The following is a 16,097-nucleotide window of genomic DNA, read 5'->3' on the forward strand; positions in this document are numbered from 1 at the left end:
TTCTTTATTAATACTTTACTAGGCCCTAACCTAACCTTACTCTCGCACGAACCTTCCCTCTATCAGTGCCTAACCCTAATTCCCCCCCCCCCCCCAGGTGTGGCTAACCTTAACCCACCCTGGTGGTGCCTAAGCTTAAAGAGACTCCGTAACAAAAATTGCATCCTGTTTTTTATCATCCTACAAGTTCCAAGAGCTATTCTAATGTGTTCTGGCTTACTGCAGCACTTTCTGCTATCACAGTCTCTGTAATAAATCAATGTATCTTTCCCCTGTCAGACTTGTCGGCCTGTGTCTTGAAGGCTGCCAAGTTCTTCAGTGTTGTGGTTTTGCTATGAACTCCCCCTTCCAGGCCCCTCTATGCACACTGCCTGTGTATTATTTAGATTAGGGCAGCTTCTCTCTTATCTTTTACAAGCTGGATAAATCGTCCTCTGAGCTGGCTGGGCTTTCACATACTGAGGAAATTCAGACAAGGGCAAAGCTGTTTGCAAGGAAGAAACGAGCAGCCTGAAACTTCAGTGCATGAGAACTGCAGGGGGAAAGAAACACACAAATGATCTCTTGAGATTCAAAAGGAAGGGTGTATACAGCCTGCTTGTGTATGGATGTATTTTCTATGTGTGGACATGCTGTACATCAACCTACTTCCTGTTTTGGTGGCCATTTTGTTTGTTTATAAACAAACTTTTTAAAACTGTTTTTAACCACTTTTAATGCGGCGGGGAGCGGCGAAATTGTGACAGAGGGTAATAGATGTCCCCTAACACACTGGTATGTTTACTTTTGTGCGATTTTAACAATACAGATTCTCTTTAAATAACTCCCCAATGCTTAAACCTAAACCTCTCCCCTACCTAAATCTTCCCTCAGCTATTATCATTGCAAGGGGCACTGGAGTTGTCCGCTATGCAAACTGTGGCTACAAATAGAGGGAACTTTGGACAGTTTGCATAGCGGGTGGCCCGGCCCTCCGGTGTACTTTGTAACGATAATAGCTGCAATAGTATTTAAAGTTATTTAGCGATCAGCAGTAAAAAGGGCGATGCACTTTGCAAAGTGGGCAGCCCCAACGTCCTTTTAAAGGATACCACAACTGAAATGTGACATAATGAGATAGACATGTGTATGTACAGTGCCTAGCACGCAGATACCTATGCTGTGTTCCTTTTTTTCTTTCTCTGCCTGAAAGAGTTAAATATCAGGTATGTAAGTGGCTGACTCAGTCCTGACTCAGACAGGAAGTGACTACAGTGTGACCCTCACTGATAAGAAATTCCCCTTTTTTACCTCTTTCTTGCTCTCAGAAGCCATTTTCTGCTAGGAAAGTGTTTTATAGTTGGAATTTCTTATCAGTGAGGGTCACACTGTAGTCACTTCCTGTCTGAGTCAGGACTGAGTCAGCCACTTACATACCTGATATTTAACTCTTTCAGGCAGAGAAAGAAAAAAAGGAACACAGCATAGTTATCTGTGTGCTAGGCACTGTACATACACATGTCTATCTCATTATGTCACATTTCAGTTGTGGTATCCTTTAACTGGTGTTAGCCACTAATCGCAGGCAAATAACATGAAAGTCTATTGCGGCACCCTTTTTACCTACTTGCTATTACAGTATCTCCTTTTAATATGGAAAGTATTTGGCAGAATATCACTTCCACGTGTTATAAAACCATGAGGCTTCCCGGGTCTTTCTCACTTCTGTCACCGCTAACCAGGACCCTCCAGAAGAATTGGGGCACACTCTCCTCCAGGCACCAGTGCGGCCACGCCGCCCCTGCATGATCACGGCTGCACCTGTATGCACAGCAGCAGCTCCAACTTACTGCGCAAGTGTGGCCATTGTTGTGCAGGCAGAGTACAGCCGAGTGCGGCTACGATGTTCTTACCGCCAAGCTCTTAATGGTAATCTGCGGGGGTTGTCCATGCTTAGCAAAGGGGGACCGGAGAATGGGCGTGGGAATCCTCTATAGGATCCAGAGGCTTTCCTTTTCTTAGGTAAGTATGTGATTTATACCTGAGGTTTGCTTCCAGTACACTTATAATACTGTTCAACAAGCGGTTGTATATTCAACACAATTAACCCAGTTTGTTTAATATTTCTTCTGCTAATAAAAATGTTATGAAAACAAATTGTTTTGCAATTTTCTCATCTGTGTTTTCAGATTTACGCAACCTCATCTCAGATATCAGCACCCGGGGTCCGTCCCGCATCCCCAGCGCCTTCAGCGGCAGTGCCCTGAACCTGCCTCAGTTTGTGCAGCTGATGGAGACGTTTGTCGGGGAGGGGGCGCCGCTGGCTGGCGTTGAGAAGCTCACCTCCTTTATTGAGAAGGAATATGTGGAGACAGAAGAGGAAAGATTTGCCTTGCTGGCCAAAGTAATGATAGCTGCTCACTGTACATTTTCTGAAGTTGTAGTTTACAGGTTGATCAAATTTAGGGATTATTAATCAGATGCAAATCATTTCTAGTTGATGCAAGATTGTACAAATTCTGTATGCCAATCCATGCAGCATGAAAATTAACAAATTGAATCCCACACTTAACTTCTTTCCATGGGTGTATCAATAGCCCTGTGACCCCGAGTTATATTTACCTGCTTCCAGCACCAGCAATCTCTGCTGCCATTCGCTGAGCTCCTGATCACATGACTTGCATCAGTCATGTGATAGGGAGCCAGTAAATGGCAACAGAGTGAGTGTGCTGTGGTGAATGGAGGAGACCTGGAGCACTGGAAGCAGGTAATATTACACTCGCTACCTGCCTACAATGCCCCAGATGTCCATGCATCACAGTACACTCTCTCTGCTGCCATTCACCAGCTCCCTATTAAAGGACAGTCATGTGATCAGGAGCTTGGCGAATGGCAGCAGAGAGTGCGGCTGTGATGCATGGAGATTCGCGATACTGAAAGCAGGTAAATATAACGCTCTCTGCACTACTCTGCATGGTGGGAGGAGTTGGTGGGGATGTTTCTTTAGTGGCTACCTGCTGGGTTGGGGGGGGGGGGGAAGCTATGGACCTAGGGGGTTCCTGCAATCTTTTTTTTGCAGGGGGCTCCATACGTGGTAGTTACAGCCCTGCTTCTTTTGATTGGCCTATGTCACCGCCAGGAGCAGGTAATATACTTTAAATTGCTCCCTTCCTCTGCTTCTCTGCATTATGTACCGGGCCGGCCTAGGCCCCTGTCTCCCTGCCTGCCCCCTCCTCCCCTGTAAAGAAGGTTGAGTGGGTAGCCAACAGTTCTCTAGCTGGAAGAGGAGCACTTGCATGCAAGCTAGAAAAAAATAGCATCTCATTGACCCTCTATGCTGCTGTGCTGATCTTGAGCCACTATTGTTGCTGAGTGTAAAAAATGGTCACCAATCTATGTAATCTAATCTATATCTATATTTGTCTCCCCTGCTGGCAGGTCCGTCGAGATGCCCTTGCAGCCAGGCAGAAGCTTGTACTGCAGGCTCTGTTTGAGAAGTGGGACAATGAAGGCGCTGGCTATTTGGAGATGGAGGAGGTAGAAGGAGTTCTGTCCAAATATAAGGAAGGGATGGAATCGGAGGCATTGGCTAAAGGTCAGAGTTTTCCCTCTTCTAACCTACATTTAGCATGGGTGCAGTTTAGGCCCAGCTGAACCAAGCAGTGGCTTGAGGTCTCACCCATAGCAGGGGCTTCCCATGTTGCCAGGGCCGCCCTGTCTGTGACTTGCATGGCTGCCACTGCCTCACCGTCACACACAGACCTCAGATCCGCAGCAAGTCGAACACAGGGGAGAGCAGCACATTGACCATGGAATACACTTTAGATGTAGAAGTGAGGTAATTGGTCACTTCCTGCATTTGACATGTGCCGCATGGTTACTGTGCGCAGCTCTCCTCTCTTCAGGTCACCGCTGGTCTGCAGGTGTTGGGAAAGGGGAGGGAGTAGGAAGCTACACATACCCCTTACTGACACCAATTCCCTATATAGGGGGGCACACAAATTTGGCTACCTATATTGGGGGTGGCCACCTATACTGGGGGCACACCTTGGCTACCTATACTGGTAGTGGCTACCTATACTGGGGGGCACCCTGGCTACCTATACTGGTAGTGGCTACCTATCCTGGAGGGACACCTTGTTTACCTGTACTGGGGGAAAGGGGTGCACACCTTTGGCTACCTACCTAAATTAGCTGCCTCCCCCTCCCCCAACCCCCCCAAAAAATCTATATTTTTTTGTTGTGGGGAGGGGGGGACAGCTTTGGTTACCTGCCTTGGGGGCGGGGCACAAATTGCGTGCTGCTTGGGGCCACTGAAACCTTAGCAGCACTCCTGACATATAGTGATGAGCTAAAATTGCACCTGGTAGTTAATTTGCATAGAAAATGTATAATTACAATGCAAAATCATCATTTGAAATGTCAAAATGTTGCAAAATTAATTTTGCTCAAAATTAATTTTTCGCAAAATATCCATCTATTTATGTAAAAATGCCCATTGAATTCAATGCATTTGGCAAAAATGAATTTTCCCTTGCATGCTCATACATTTACGCATATATACTCAGCTATGTGGAAATGTATTTTCTCCTGATCTTATATACACATTCTGACTACCACATATTAATAAACTCTGTTCCTAACTATACAGGAAGAGAGAATGTAGGCTCCTCCCAGTCTCAGCGTGGGTCCAGGAAGATGTCAGTGACCGATTTCACTAAGTACATATTAGGCGTGGTCCAGGGTCTACCAGGCCCAGAAGAAGAAGTGTATGAAAATGTGGTGGAATTTCTGACCTCTAGCGTTGAGCGCACCCAAGCGGAAAAGATGCGGGGAGCCTCCCGCAGGAAATGGCTTCAGCACATTCAGGCGGTGGCTGAAACTAGTGGTGGAAGACTGGATCCTGTTTACAAAGCTGTGTTCCAGGCCCTCTATAAGGTACCGCCACACCTCAAGGAGCTATCACATTGTACTGAGCATAAACACCCTATATGCCCTGCATACACAAGTGTACATTGATCTCTCTGTTAATCTCTTTGCTAAAGGATGCCGAAGCCCATGGCAACAACAAAAAGATTAGTGCCAACATTGCTCTTCTGGAGCAGAGCTCAGCTGGAGAAAGATGGAATGAGGTTCTCCGATACGTTGCTTGCACCTCAGAGGATGCCGCCTATGTATTAAACAAGACGTTACGCAGAGACATGAAGGGTGTCAGGTAAAACAGTTACAGATTGCCCAGCAAGTTCATGGTGAACAGAACTCCTAGGACAACAAAGGGGTGATTTGCATATTCAGCAGTGATGCATTGTGGGAGACCACTTATACTCACTCCAATCTGAATAATCGCAAATACTTTTTGTTTTCAGGCCTTGTTCACATTATAAATCCCCAGCGCTATCACAAGCGCTGAGCGATTTATTGAGCTTTTTTTAAAAGCGCTTTTCTCTGCATTTTGAAAAGTGCTTTTCTAAGTGCTTTTGCTGAACGATTCATTTTTTTCACTTCCTGACGTGTATTTATTCATACAAGCGCTCGGGAAATCGCTATACAAAGCGCTTTTTCAAGCGATTTGCGATTTCCCTATACATTCCATTGAGCCAAAGCGCTCTTGGAAAATGGTACATGTAGGTCATTTGCGATTTCAAAGAAATGGAAATGCTCACATGTGAACACTCTCATAGGAAAACTTTGCACAAGCGCTTTTGGGGCGATTTATAAAATCGCCAGCGCTTAAAAAAAAACGGAAACGCTCCTTGTCTGAACAAGCCCTAAGGAGGTAAAATTCTGTTTTGCATAAGGTAAAACAGTGTAACCATCCTTAATAGAGAATTCCACAAAGAGTCATTGAACTGGAAACTAAGCAGGAGTCACATTTGTAATTTATATTCATAGTTTTTCTCCTTCAAATGTTTTTCTCCTTTACTCATATTCAAATGAATGTGTGCAATTGAGTCTGAGAAGTAACAGCTGGAGTGTCAGTGCCACTGTATACCGATTTGGTTATGTTCTCACTCCTGCTATACAGACACTATAGGTTCAGTTCACAAGTCCATTGTGGGATAATTTTCCAGCATGGACAGCAACAGACCAATGGACAAGCAGAAATGGCCCGTGTGTTCATACAGTATATTTGTCTTTACTGTGTCTGGGTTTGTCTGTTGTGTTTCTGCAGTGCACAAACTCAGCCTGTACAATATTTTTGGAAAGCGGATGCATTGCCGTGTGTCTTATAGAATGGCACGTCAGAGGAGTCACTAAGGTTAGGGTTGGGCGTTGCAAAAACTAATGGTGTAACCCCTTCTTACCCCATGAACCTGCAACCTCACCAGGCTAAACAAAATCAATAACACTTTTTTGTAATAACGTGACTTGTAACTGAAGTTTGTTGAGAATGGGGTTGGAAGGGGGTTATCCTAGACCCATTTGCTATGGGGGGAGAAAGGAGTTAGGGATTGTTATATTTGCCACACTTTGCTATGGGGGTGGGGGGTTCCAGTCATGCATGAATTGGTGGTGGTGGTGTGTGTGTGTGGGGGGGGGGGGGTGAGGGGGAGAAGCACCACATTGGACACACTTGCTATAAAGAGGCCATATTAACTACTTGAAGACCGCGTAACGCCCATGGGCAAGGCCGCGCCGGCAGCCCCAGGACCGCCTAACGCCAATTGGCGTCAAGTCCTGGGGCTGCAGTTTGCAGGAGATCGCGCGCAGGGTGCGTGCGCATCTCCTGCTTGGGGGGCGGAGCTCCGCCCCGCCTTCAGTCTCTGAGCGGTGATTGCCGCTCGGAAGACTGTTAGATGGCGAAACCGCCGTCTTTTCTGCTAGTACAGCGCTGCGATCAGCAGCAGCGCTGTACTGGGGACAGCCGTGAAGCCTATGACAGCCGATCGCGTCATTGGCTGGCTGGAGGGAGGGAGGGAGCAGGGGGACAGCACATACAACCGCAGCACATTTTAATTAAAAAAAAACATAAATATTTCTGTAAAAAACAAACAAACACAGGCGGGGTGGGCGATCAGACCCCACCAACAGAGAGCTCTGTTGGTGGGGAGAAAAGGTGGGGGGAATCACTTGTGTGCTGAGTTGTACGGGTCTGCAGCTATGCCTTAAAGCTGCAGTGGCCTATTTAGTTAAATTTTCCCTGGTCTTTAGGGGGTTTACCACTGCAGTCCTCAAGTGGTTAAGTGTTATGCTGGCCACACTTTTCTATGGGTGGGTGGGTGGGTCGGGCTCTGGCCATACTTACTTTGGTTTTAAGGATGGGGGGAGGTGTACCACACTGGACAAACATGTTATTGTTGGTTGGAAGGGCTTAAATGAGATAAGTTTGCTGTGGGTGGTGAGAAGTGGGATTAATGATTGTTATGCCAGTCACGCGCTGAGGAAGGAGGTGTCTGCCCATGTTTGCGGTGGCAGCGTGAGGGAGAAGAGCAGGAGGGGGAGGTACATCAAGCACTAGCCTGGTCTATAATTACAGTTTGGAGCTTGGTGTCACCACCTCTGCTGCTGACACCTAGTGTGGTCCGCACCTACTGCCAGTGGCGTAGCTAAGGAACTGTGGGCCCGATGCAAGTTTTACAATGGGGCCCCCCAAACACTCTATACATAGCAATTGATATGGTGCACCAAAACCTGCCAATGGCAACTACAGTGTCAGAGGTGCAATAAGGGAATGGGGAACAGTTTGGTAATGATTACCACTATTTAAAGCATCTATTGAAGTCATTATTGTGAGCAAAGACCAATAGAAAGCTAATACTGCAGTTGAGGGAGGGCCCTTAGGGGCCCCTCTGGCCCAATGGCCCCGATGCAACCTCTGCAACCCCTATTGCTACGCCCCTGCCTACCGCACCACCATGTGGCACATGTCCACTCCCGAGTGCAATGGACACTGCAAAACACTGCTGAGCAGCGTATCTGAGCTGAGCAGAGTATCTGTACCTGCTGAGCAGCGTATCTCCAGAGCTGAGCAGCGTATCTGTACTGTTTGTTCAGGTTTCGGCCTTGGTGTGGCCAGCAGGAGATTGAGCTTGCAGCAGGACTGGTACCACCTGTTGCATCAAAGAATCCAGATTAAAGGCTGCTGGAAAGAATGGGAAAATGTGCCTTCAACAAACGTATTAATGGATGGAACCAACATAAACAAAATATTAACAGCATATACTGAATATAAACTGTAATCCCATCAATGTTATAATGTTCTCTGGTTCAGTTTTGCAGCAGTGGACACTGGGATGCCACAGCACGTGCCACGAGTACAGTATCATGGCAACATACAGTTCTGGAACACGGAGCGCGTTGAAGAAGAGACAAAGGGGTCCCTTATTGTGCTGCCGCTAATAGATGCACAGCAGCGGATATTTGGCACTCTCAGCATTGATACTCTGAGAGAACCTCGTGACAGAAACATCTTCCTAACACATGAGATCAGCTTTTACCAGGTGGGTATGAACTATGACTATGAAAGCTGAACTCCAGGCATCCAGTCCAATCAATCTCAAGCTAGAGTATGTCATAGCCCATGAACAAAGATTTTTGAAAGTCCAAAAATAATTTAATAATATATATACCATATATTTAAAGAAAAATGGTTATGTCACCATTATTCCAATATTCACCTTGTAGAAGACAGCATATTCAGCACTTGCCCACTTGGTGTACTGGATGAGTTTGGTTTTGTGAGTCCCTCTCACAGAGCTGATTTTTTGCTATACGTGAAGCTGCAGTTAAGGGCCAGGTGACAAAGATATAAAAAATTATTTTTGAGGTGCTTGGTAAGAGAAGTATAGATATTAAATCTTGAAGTGAACCTGAGGTGAAAGGGATATAGAGGCTGCCGTATTTATTTACTTTTAAACAATACTAGTTGCCTGGCAGCCCTGCTGATCTATTTGGCTGCAGTAGTGTCTGAATAACACCAGAAACAAGCATGCAGCTACTCTTGTCAGTTCTGACAATATTGCCAGAAACACCTGATCTGCATATGCTTGTTCAGGGTGTACGGCTGAAAATATTAGAGGCAGAGGATCGGCAGGACAGCCAGGCAACTGGTACTGCTTAAAAGGAATTAAATATGGCAACCTCCATATCACTCTCATCTCGGGTTCTCTTTAAAGAGTGTGTACGGTCGAAACCGGTAAAAACGGCACAGGAGGCACCTTGGAAAGAAGGGCGCCGCCATAGGCCTCTATGATAAAAGCAACAATTAGCAGTATTATCTGGAGATTTTGGCACCTGGTTTGTGCACGCTATGTATAGCCGCAATTTGCATAGTGGGTAGCACAATACTTCCTGTGTACTGTTCACAATCACAGTACACGGGGATAAAGTGTAGGGACAACTAGCGGTCAATATGTAGGATTACACCGACACACATTTAAATAAAACAAATAAAATCCCCCATTAGTTATTAGTAGTCCTTTACCCCCTGCCTCATAGTTACCAAAAAAGAACCCCACTTGTTGAATAAAAAGTGATAGCATTTAAAAAAAATACATAAGTTGTTAACTTAGGGACTCAACTTTTTGAATATGTATGTCATGGGGTGTATTGCTATGTTTTTGGCGTTGCTAAGGCCTCACACTCGACTCACACCAGCCTATAGGCCGGGTAAATACATAGCTTACAACTTCACACTGTATTAGGATATTTATTCAATTATTTACATTATTTACAGGTATAGCAGTGAATCATGGATAAGTAATAGAGTAAAGAATCAATACATTACCGGATATTGCATCATCACTCCGTATCGGGGGACCAGCGATCGTCAGGAGGCAGCGCATACACAACATCACACAACTCGTCAGTAGTGGAGAGTCCCATCAGAGCAAGGGGAATCTCTTTGTCTTATACTCATAGCTCCACCCATTTTCCCTATTGCATTTTGGGGATGCTCAGGCATGAGCCTCACTATGGTTGGATGACTTATAGTCAATATTTTCATGAACAGGACTAGTTCTAGTTAAGTCGTGCAATTCCTGAAACAGTTAATTCAGGGTTACGCGCTTATTGCAACACAATGTTATATAACCATATCACGTGCCACGCATGCTCAGTACTTGTTTTGATAGGGTGTAGTCGGCCGTCAGCCTATCCACAACGTGGAAGTATGATTCTCCCCTCGTGATCATTGCATGATCACGACGCGAACAGCATGTTTTCATAACCTAAAATAACCTTTATTCTGTCAACGGTTTTCTATGGAGAATGGTCTCATCACTACTAAAAGATAGATATAAAAAGATATATATCCTCTCTACCTACATACTAGCTTGCTAATGTGTTTCTCACCTAACAGCCAGTCATTCACACAGACTCTTCAGACTTGTATCACATGGGGGTATACAGTATTACTGTTATTTTTGCAAATAAGGGCTTGTAATTAGTGATATAGTATAAATGAACACAAAATGGAAAAAATACACCTTAATTTCCAAATAAAATATTGTCACCATACATTCCACTAGGGACATAATTTACATGTTTAAATAACCAGGACAAATGGACAAATAAAATATGTGAGTTTTATCTACAGACCCATGTTTTATTTGACAACTACAGTTTAATGGCTGAAAACTGAATTTTTTTTTATTATTCCTGTGAAAATTCATCCTCTATAATAAAACCCTAATGTCTCTGTGTCCCGTGTCCCTGTTTGTGTCCCACATGCGTTCTGTGCATGTGCAGGGGTGCAGAGACAATGAGGGAGAGCGAGAGCGATGACAGGCGAAGGGGCGGACGGGCTGGCAGGTGGGCGTGCGCGGGTGGGTGGGCGTGTAGTGCACGCGTGCGGCGGGTGGGCGCGAGCGGCGGAAATGTGCGGGCGCATGTGCAGTGACAGACCTAGTCCGTTTTTAAATGGGCTTAGGTCCACTAGTATACAATAAAATAATTAGCAAAAAGTACAACCCAAAGAAAGCCTAATTTATGATGAAAAATATGATGTATAGACCATAGATATAAGTAGTGATCAAGTTATCGGCGAATTAATGAGAGTAGTGCTGAAATGTGAACACTGCTCTGGTCCATAAGGGTGACACTGCCTGTAGTGGTCAAGTGGTTAATCCCGCTTTAAACATCTGATATTATAGAATTTAATTTCATTATCTTCTACCACTTGCTGTGTTGTGTAGCCAACACTGAAAAACACCCCTGATGAGTCGTCTAATAATAATTTTTATTACATATAAGAAGTGTCATGGAAGAGCTGTGAGAAAAGAAATCGCAATCGGTTTTCTGCACCGATGTTTGTCAATGGGCTAGGTCAAAATTGGATGTTTAGGCCCTAGCAGACTGCAGCCTTGGGGGTCTTCCTTTGGGAATCTGGCATTTCAGCTGCAGCAAAGTTTTCTTTTCATGAAGTCCCCTTTTGGTCTCTGACTGTCCCAATGTTTGTTTAATTAACAAGGGTTTCCCTTCACATGCAGATCACAGTTAAATGGGATTCAGTACAATTTGGCCTAAACTACTTTAGAATGCAGGAAGCCCACAGTAGGGGGCCTATTCAGAATTTGGTCTCTGGTAGACATGACTGAGCCATTCAAACCAACATTGAGAATACATGGAGTATATGATTTTAGATGGTTTAAGGAATACCGTTTATATGAGAGGTATGAAAATTATATAATTCTGCTGGTCCGGATCTAGTGAATATTTTAATATTAAATTGGTGGCGCGGACATCCCCAGGACCCCGAGGTATTCAGCTGCTTCGTGCCAGAACATGTGACCCTAATCAAGTTTGATGTCATAAGAATTGTTATATTCTGAGGAATATTAATCTGTGACTGTTCTTGTGGACTCCAGTGTTCCATCCAGAAGGTTAAACGCACCCCGTCCAGCCCAGGGGCTGACCCTGATACTCCGCCCAAAAATGCGGGTCATTCAAAAGAACTCGACGGGGACTTCTCCCCAATCCTCTATTTTAACAATGTAAAGCGAGCATGCTACTGGCGTGAGGACTTAGCCAGTGGCCATCTTGGATATACCTTGATCGAAACAAAGGAATTTAACTTGCTTTCCCAAACTGACATAATTCATCGGAACCTTAAGTATTCGTTTATTTCTTTCCTTTTTATTTTTACACGGGGTTACTTGTCTCTTTAATTGTTGATTTTAATGCTTTTCTGTATATCTTAATTATTTATATTGCATTTATAATAAACGACTTCTAAAAGTCACTTATTTCTCAGCTAAACCTACTATTCAGCCACACAGAACAAATCCTAGCTTTCCGAAGAGTCGCTACTACGGTTCATATAGAATATAAATAAAAAGGAAAGGCAGCCCTCAATAAATGAGGATCAGAGTTAGAATCTATAGCATGAGAGCCTAAAGCTCCTCATATAAAACCCCAACTCTTTTGGGCCCTAAAAACTAAAGTACAGGACTTTGTGAATACAGAGCAAACAAGTTTGAAAACAGGGCCTCAACATGATTTGAATATGCAAAAAATCTTTATTATGGACCTATTCAAGATAATCAACATACAGTAAAAAACACTTAAAAATTGAGGATGCTTGGGGATCCTCAATTTTTAAGTGATTTTAACTGTATGTTTATCTTGAATAGGTCCATAATAAAGATTTTTTTGTATTTTTGGATCATGTTGAGGCCCTGTTTTCAAACTTGTTTGCTCTGTGTTCACAAACTACGGTTCATATAGCCAGTTAGAATGGAGTGTGTTTAACCATTTTTTTATTTGCAGGTTTTAGAATCGGAGAGGTTAGGTCTTCTGCCCTTCTGCAGAAGTGATGGTAGTTTTGTACCCTGAAAAGTGTGTCATCTGTGTTACTGTAACTCACAAGCTCCCTTCTAGCCTGTCTGCTGCCAAAATTCCAACGGTTTCAGCTCATCGATTGCATCCACGAGATTGGATGGTCTGTGTGCTGAAACCGATTGGAAGGCATTGTGCGGTCTGGCCTCCAGGGGGCGTATGATAAAAAGGGTGATAGGCAGCCCATTATTAATGTTTTTATCAGTGAAGCAGCAATTGAGTTTTCTCCAAATACCACAGATCAAAATTATTTCTAAATTATGCTAAACCTTTTTTTTATCTGTTGTATAATAATTTGAGATATGTTTCTTAAGGGGGTGACAAACGCATTCAGCTCAGCATACCACCATGTGCAGAAGAAACGGGATATCCTGCAGCTTGTGAGCAGTGCGTTTGCCTGGATCTATAGCCGAGCCCCTGACATTCAGGTCATCGACACGTATCTAATGGAACCCTGTGCAGACAAGGTACCGCAACATTCTACCTATCTGAATGTGACATCTTGTGCCAATACAAATCTCTGTGTCAAGGGCTCAGGTTCCTTTCACACTGGTGCAGTGCAGCATTTTACTGCAGGCTACCACTAGGGCAATGTGAGTCTATAGGGTAGTTCACATTGCCTGCAGTGCAGTGGGCTACGCCGGAAGTACCCTATCTGATGTGAGCGCATACCTACGTGACTGTGTGCCTCCTGCGGAGGACTGGAAGTCATGTAAGTCTATGGCGATGCGCGTGTTTGTAAACTGACTGCCGCAATTTTCCACGTCGCGCATGCGAGGAACTGTATTTTAGCAATACGCTTTTGCCCACGTCATCAATTCGCCAACAGGAAGTGAGCATCACTTCTTGCTTGGCCTGCTGCCACCGGGGATTACCGCGTACTAATGGAGTAATCCCCGAAGGCCTCTTTTTGCCAGTTCAGTGCGGTCCCCCAGCTGCAACGCTACCACCAATTTTTTGTGTGAAACCGGCCCGAGTGTCCTGAAGATTGCTGGCACAGCACTGGGCTTACTGGACAGCATGAAGGTCTTTTTGGGGATCTGGGATTATAACCCAAGAGGTCAGAAGCATACCGAGAGGGGGAGCAGGCCTTGCAGGGGGCTGCAGGGCTGTGTGTTTAATTAGCTTGGAATACCACATCTTTCTGGATGCTCAGATCAGTCATCAGTATGCCGCACCACTTAATATGTGATGGCAAATAGAGGTAAATGTGTCATGCAGGCAACGCTTTGCAATTTTACCAATATTTAGTCTAATTTCGTTAATAGCACAACTCTTGTTACCTAGGCAATTTGCACGTTGCAATTAAACTGTGCGCAATGCTACTTGCGCTGCACATGTCACCTAGGTAATAAGAATTGCGCTATTTACGAAACACATAACTGCTGTAAGTACCAGTAAAGTTGCACAGCTACTTTACCACTGTTTGCTGAATACACCCCAGTGCAGTTACTGCAGAATGGGAGCTGTCACAGGTGCTGAACATGCAATAAAGTTGCCACTATATGCTCAGAAAATTAGTGTAAAGTTTTGAGGTTTTAGCTCAGTTTAGTTAAGTAAGGGTTATGGTGGGCTAATGGCAAGGGGACAGTGTTAGATTAGGAGTGGGTTACTGATAAAATCAGCAGAAGAAAAAAAGGCTTATTTCCATATGAGCCGGTCTGCATTTCTGAGATGCCGCCACGTGCTCTGTTACACATTTTGTAGATGGCATAAGTTGGCATTAAGCTTAGGCGAAAGGTTAAAGTAAGGCTACGTAATATTTTGGTGCTTTACAAATACAATACATGAACAAATAAATAAGGCTTTTCGGAAAGAAGAGGAAGGTTAGGTATAAGGTATGGCTGTTTGGGGCAGTAGTTGAGTAGGGGTACCAGTTAGTACTAGACATGAGAAGGGGGGGGGGGGGGGGGTTATATAAAGGAATTGGGGCAAGACCATACAGCAGGACTGACGATATTAGGGATGTAGGAATAATTATAATATCATCTAGTTAAACAGTGCCAAAATTATTGTCCCTTAAACTGATGTATGCAAGATCCAGTTCTTTACTATTGTTTAGTTAAATAGATGTAGATTATATTTAAAAAATCAGCCCATATATAAGTACATTATAAACTGAACAGGTGTTCTAAGGGTGGGTTTCCACTAGAAGCATGCAAATCTTTCTGACGCAAAATCGCATGAGTATACACATACATATCCAGTTTTTTACATGCAAATTCACATGCGTCATCGCTAGATATTTTTATATTTTTGTTTTTCAATTCTATTGACATTAATAAAAATGCATGCGAAAACACGCAAAAAAACAAAAACAAAAAAAACATGAATGCAAAAATGGACACGAAAATCACATGCAGCATCCAGAAACTTATAGCAATGCTATCCATTTTCCTAGATGCGAATTTCGCATATAATAGAAACATGCCCATTGAAATGCCTTGATATGCGAATTGGTGTGCAGCAAATCCGCACAAATTTGCAAGGAAATGGGCCCTTATACATACGTGATAGCCCGGAGGTGTGAATAGGCCATTAATAAGCAGTGTATATAAGTTATTATTTAATTAACCAACGTTGAGAAACATGTCTGAGTGTATAAAAATGTATTTTACCACATTCAGAAAACCCAACCGAATTTGCTTTGCATTATTCATACTGTAAAGCGTTTCTGTGACAATCTGACGAGGTTCCATGTCTTCTTGTGTTGTAGAAACAGGGCTATGTCTTCAGAAACATGATGCACACAGACAACAACACGGGCATGTCTGACGTATACGCCTCTCCGGTCACACTGCGCAGGCGGGACAATCTCTTCAGGTTAGTGCCGCTACTATGTAAAGCTAGCATTGTTTGGAACGCTAAATAATGGACAACTATGATCGTTTTTCCTAACATAAAGAAATTGTAGTTGTCCAGGAATAATTTTATTTTTTTCCTCTTAATCTACCGATAATATCTCTAGAACTGTCTGCGGGGCAGACCATTTTATTAAAGCTCAGCTGGTCATCATCACAGTTAAATTACACGCGTCCAGTGAAAAATGGCGCAGGCGAAATAATGCCACCAGATCGCAGACGATAATGCTTTTAAAAACGATATTTTTCGTTTTAAAGAAATTAATCATCATTTTCGTTTTAGAGGGGTTTTTTTTTGTTTTTCTTCTTTTAAAACGATATTTTTCATTTTTAAAAACGAATTATTTTCGTTTTAGAGTTCCGTTTCTCGCTTCAGAGCTCATAGTTAGCTGGGGCATGTGTGCCCCTGCTAAAACGCCGCTATTCCGCGGCTAAACGGGGTCCCTTACCCCCCAAATCCCCTCTGTACAGCGCCGGCTG

The 16,097-nt window shown here is 43.9% G+C and overlaps 1 protein-coding gene across 1 annotated transcript in view; it reads left to right on the top strand.

Moving 5' to 3' along the window:
• Positions 1–16,097, top strand: part of EFCAB5 (EF-hand calcium binding domain 5) — a 57,934-nt gene that overhangs the window by 26,487 nt on the left and 15,350 nt on the right. The window contains exons 11-17 of the mRNA XM_068270327.1: positions 2,169–2,383; positions 3,418–3,574; positions 4,631–4,917; positions 5,025–5,194; positions 8,192–8,420; positions 13,071–13,223; positions 15,473–15,579. Coding sequence (XP_068126428.1) covers positions 2,169–2,383; positions 3,418–3,574; positions 4,631–4,917; positions 5,025–5,194; positions 8,192–8,420; positions 13,071–13,223; positions 15,473–15,579 — 1,318 coding nt within the window. The remainder of the gene's footprint in view (positions 1–2,168; positions 2,384–3,417; positions 3,575–4,630; positions 4,918–5,024; positions 5,195–8,191; positions 8,421–13,070; positions 13,224–15,472; positions 15,580–16,097) is intronic.

This window comes from Hyperolius riggenbachi, chromosome 2 (genome assembly GCF_040937935.1).
Source record: "Hyperolius riggenbachi isolate aHypRig1 chromosome 2, aHypRig1.pri, whole genome shotgun sequence".
Lineage (NCBI taxonomy): Eukaryota > Metazoa > Chordata > Amphibia > Anura > Hyperoliidae > Hyperolius > Hyperolius riggenbachi.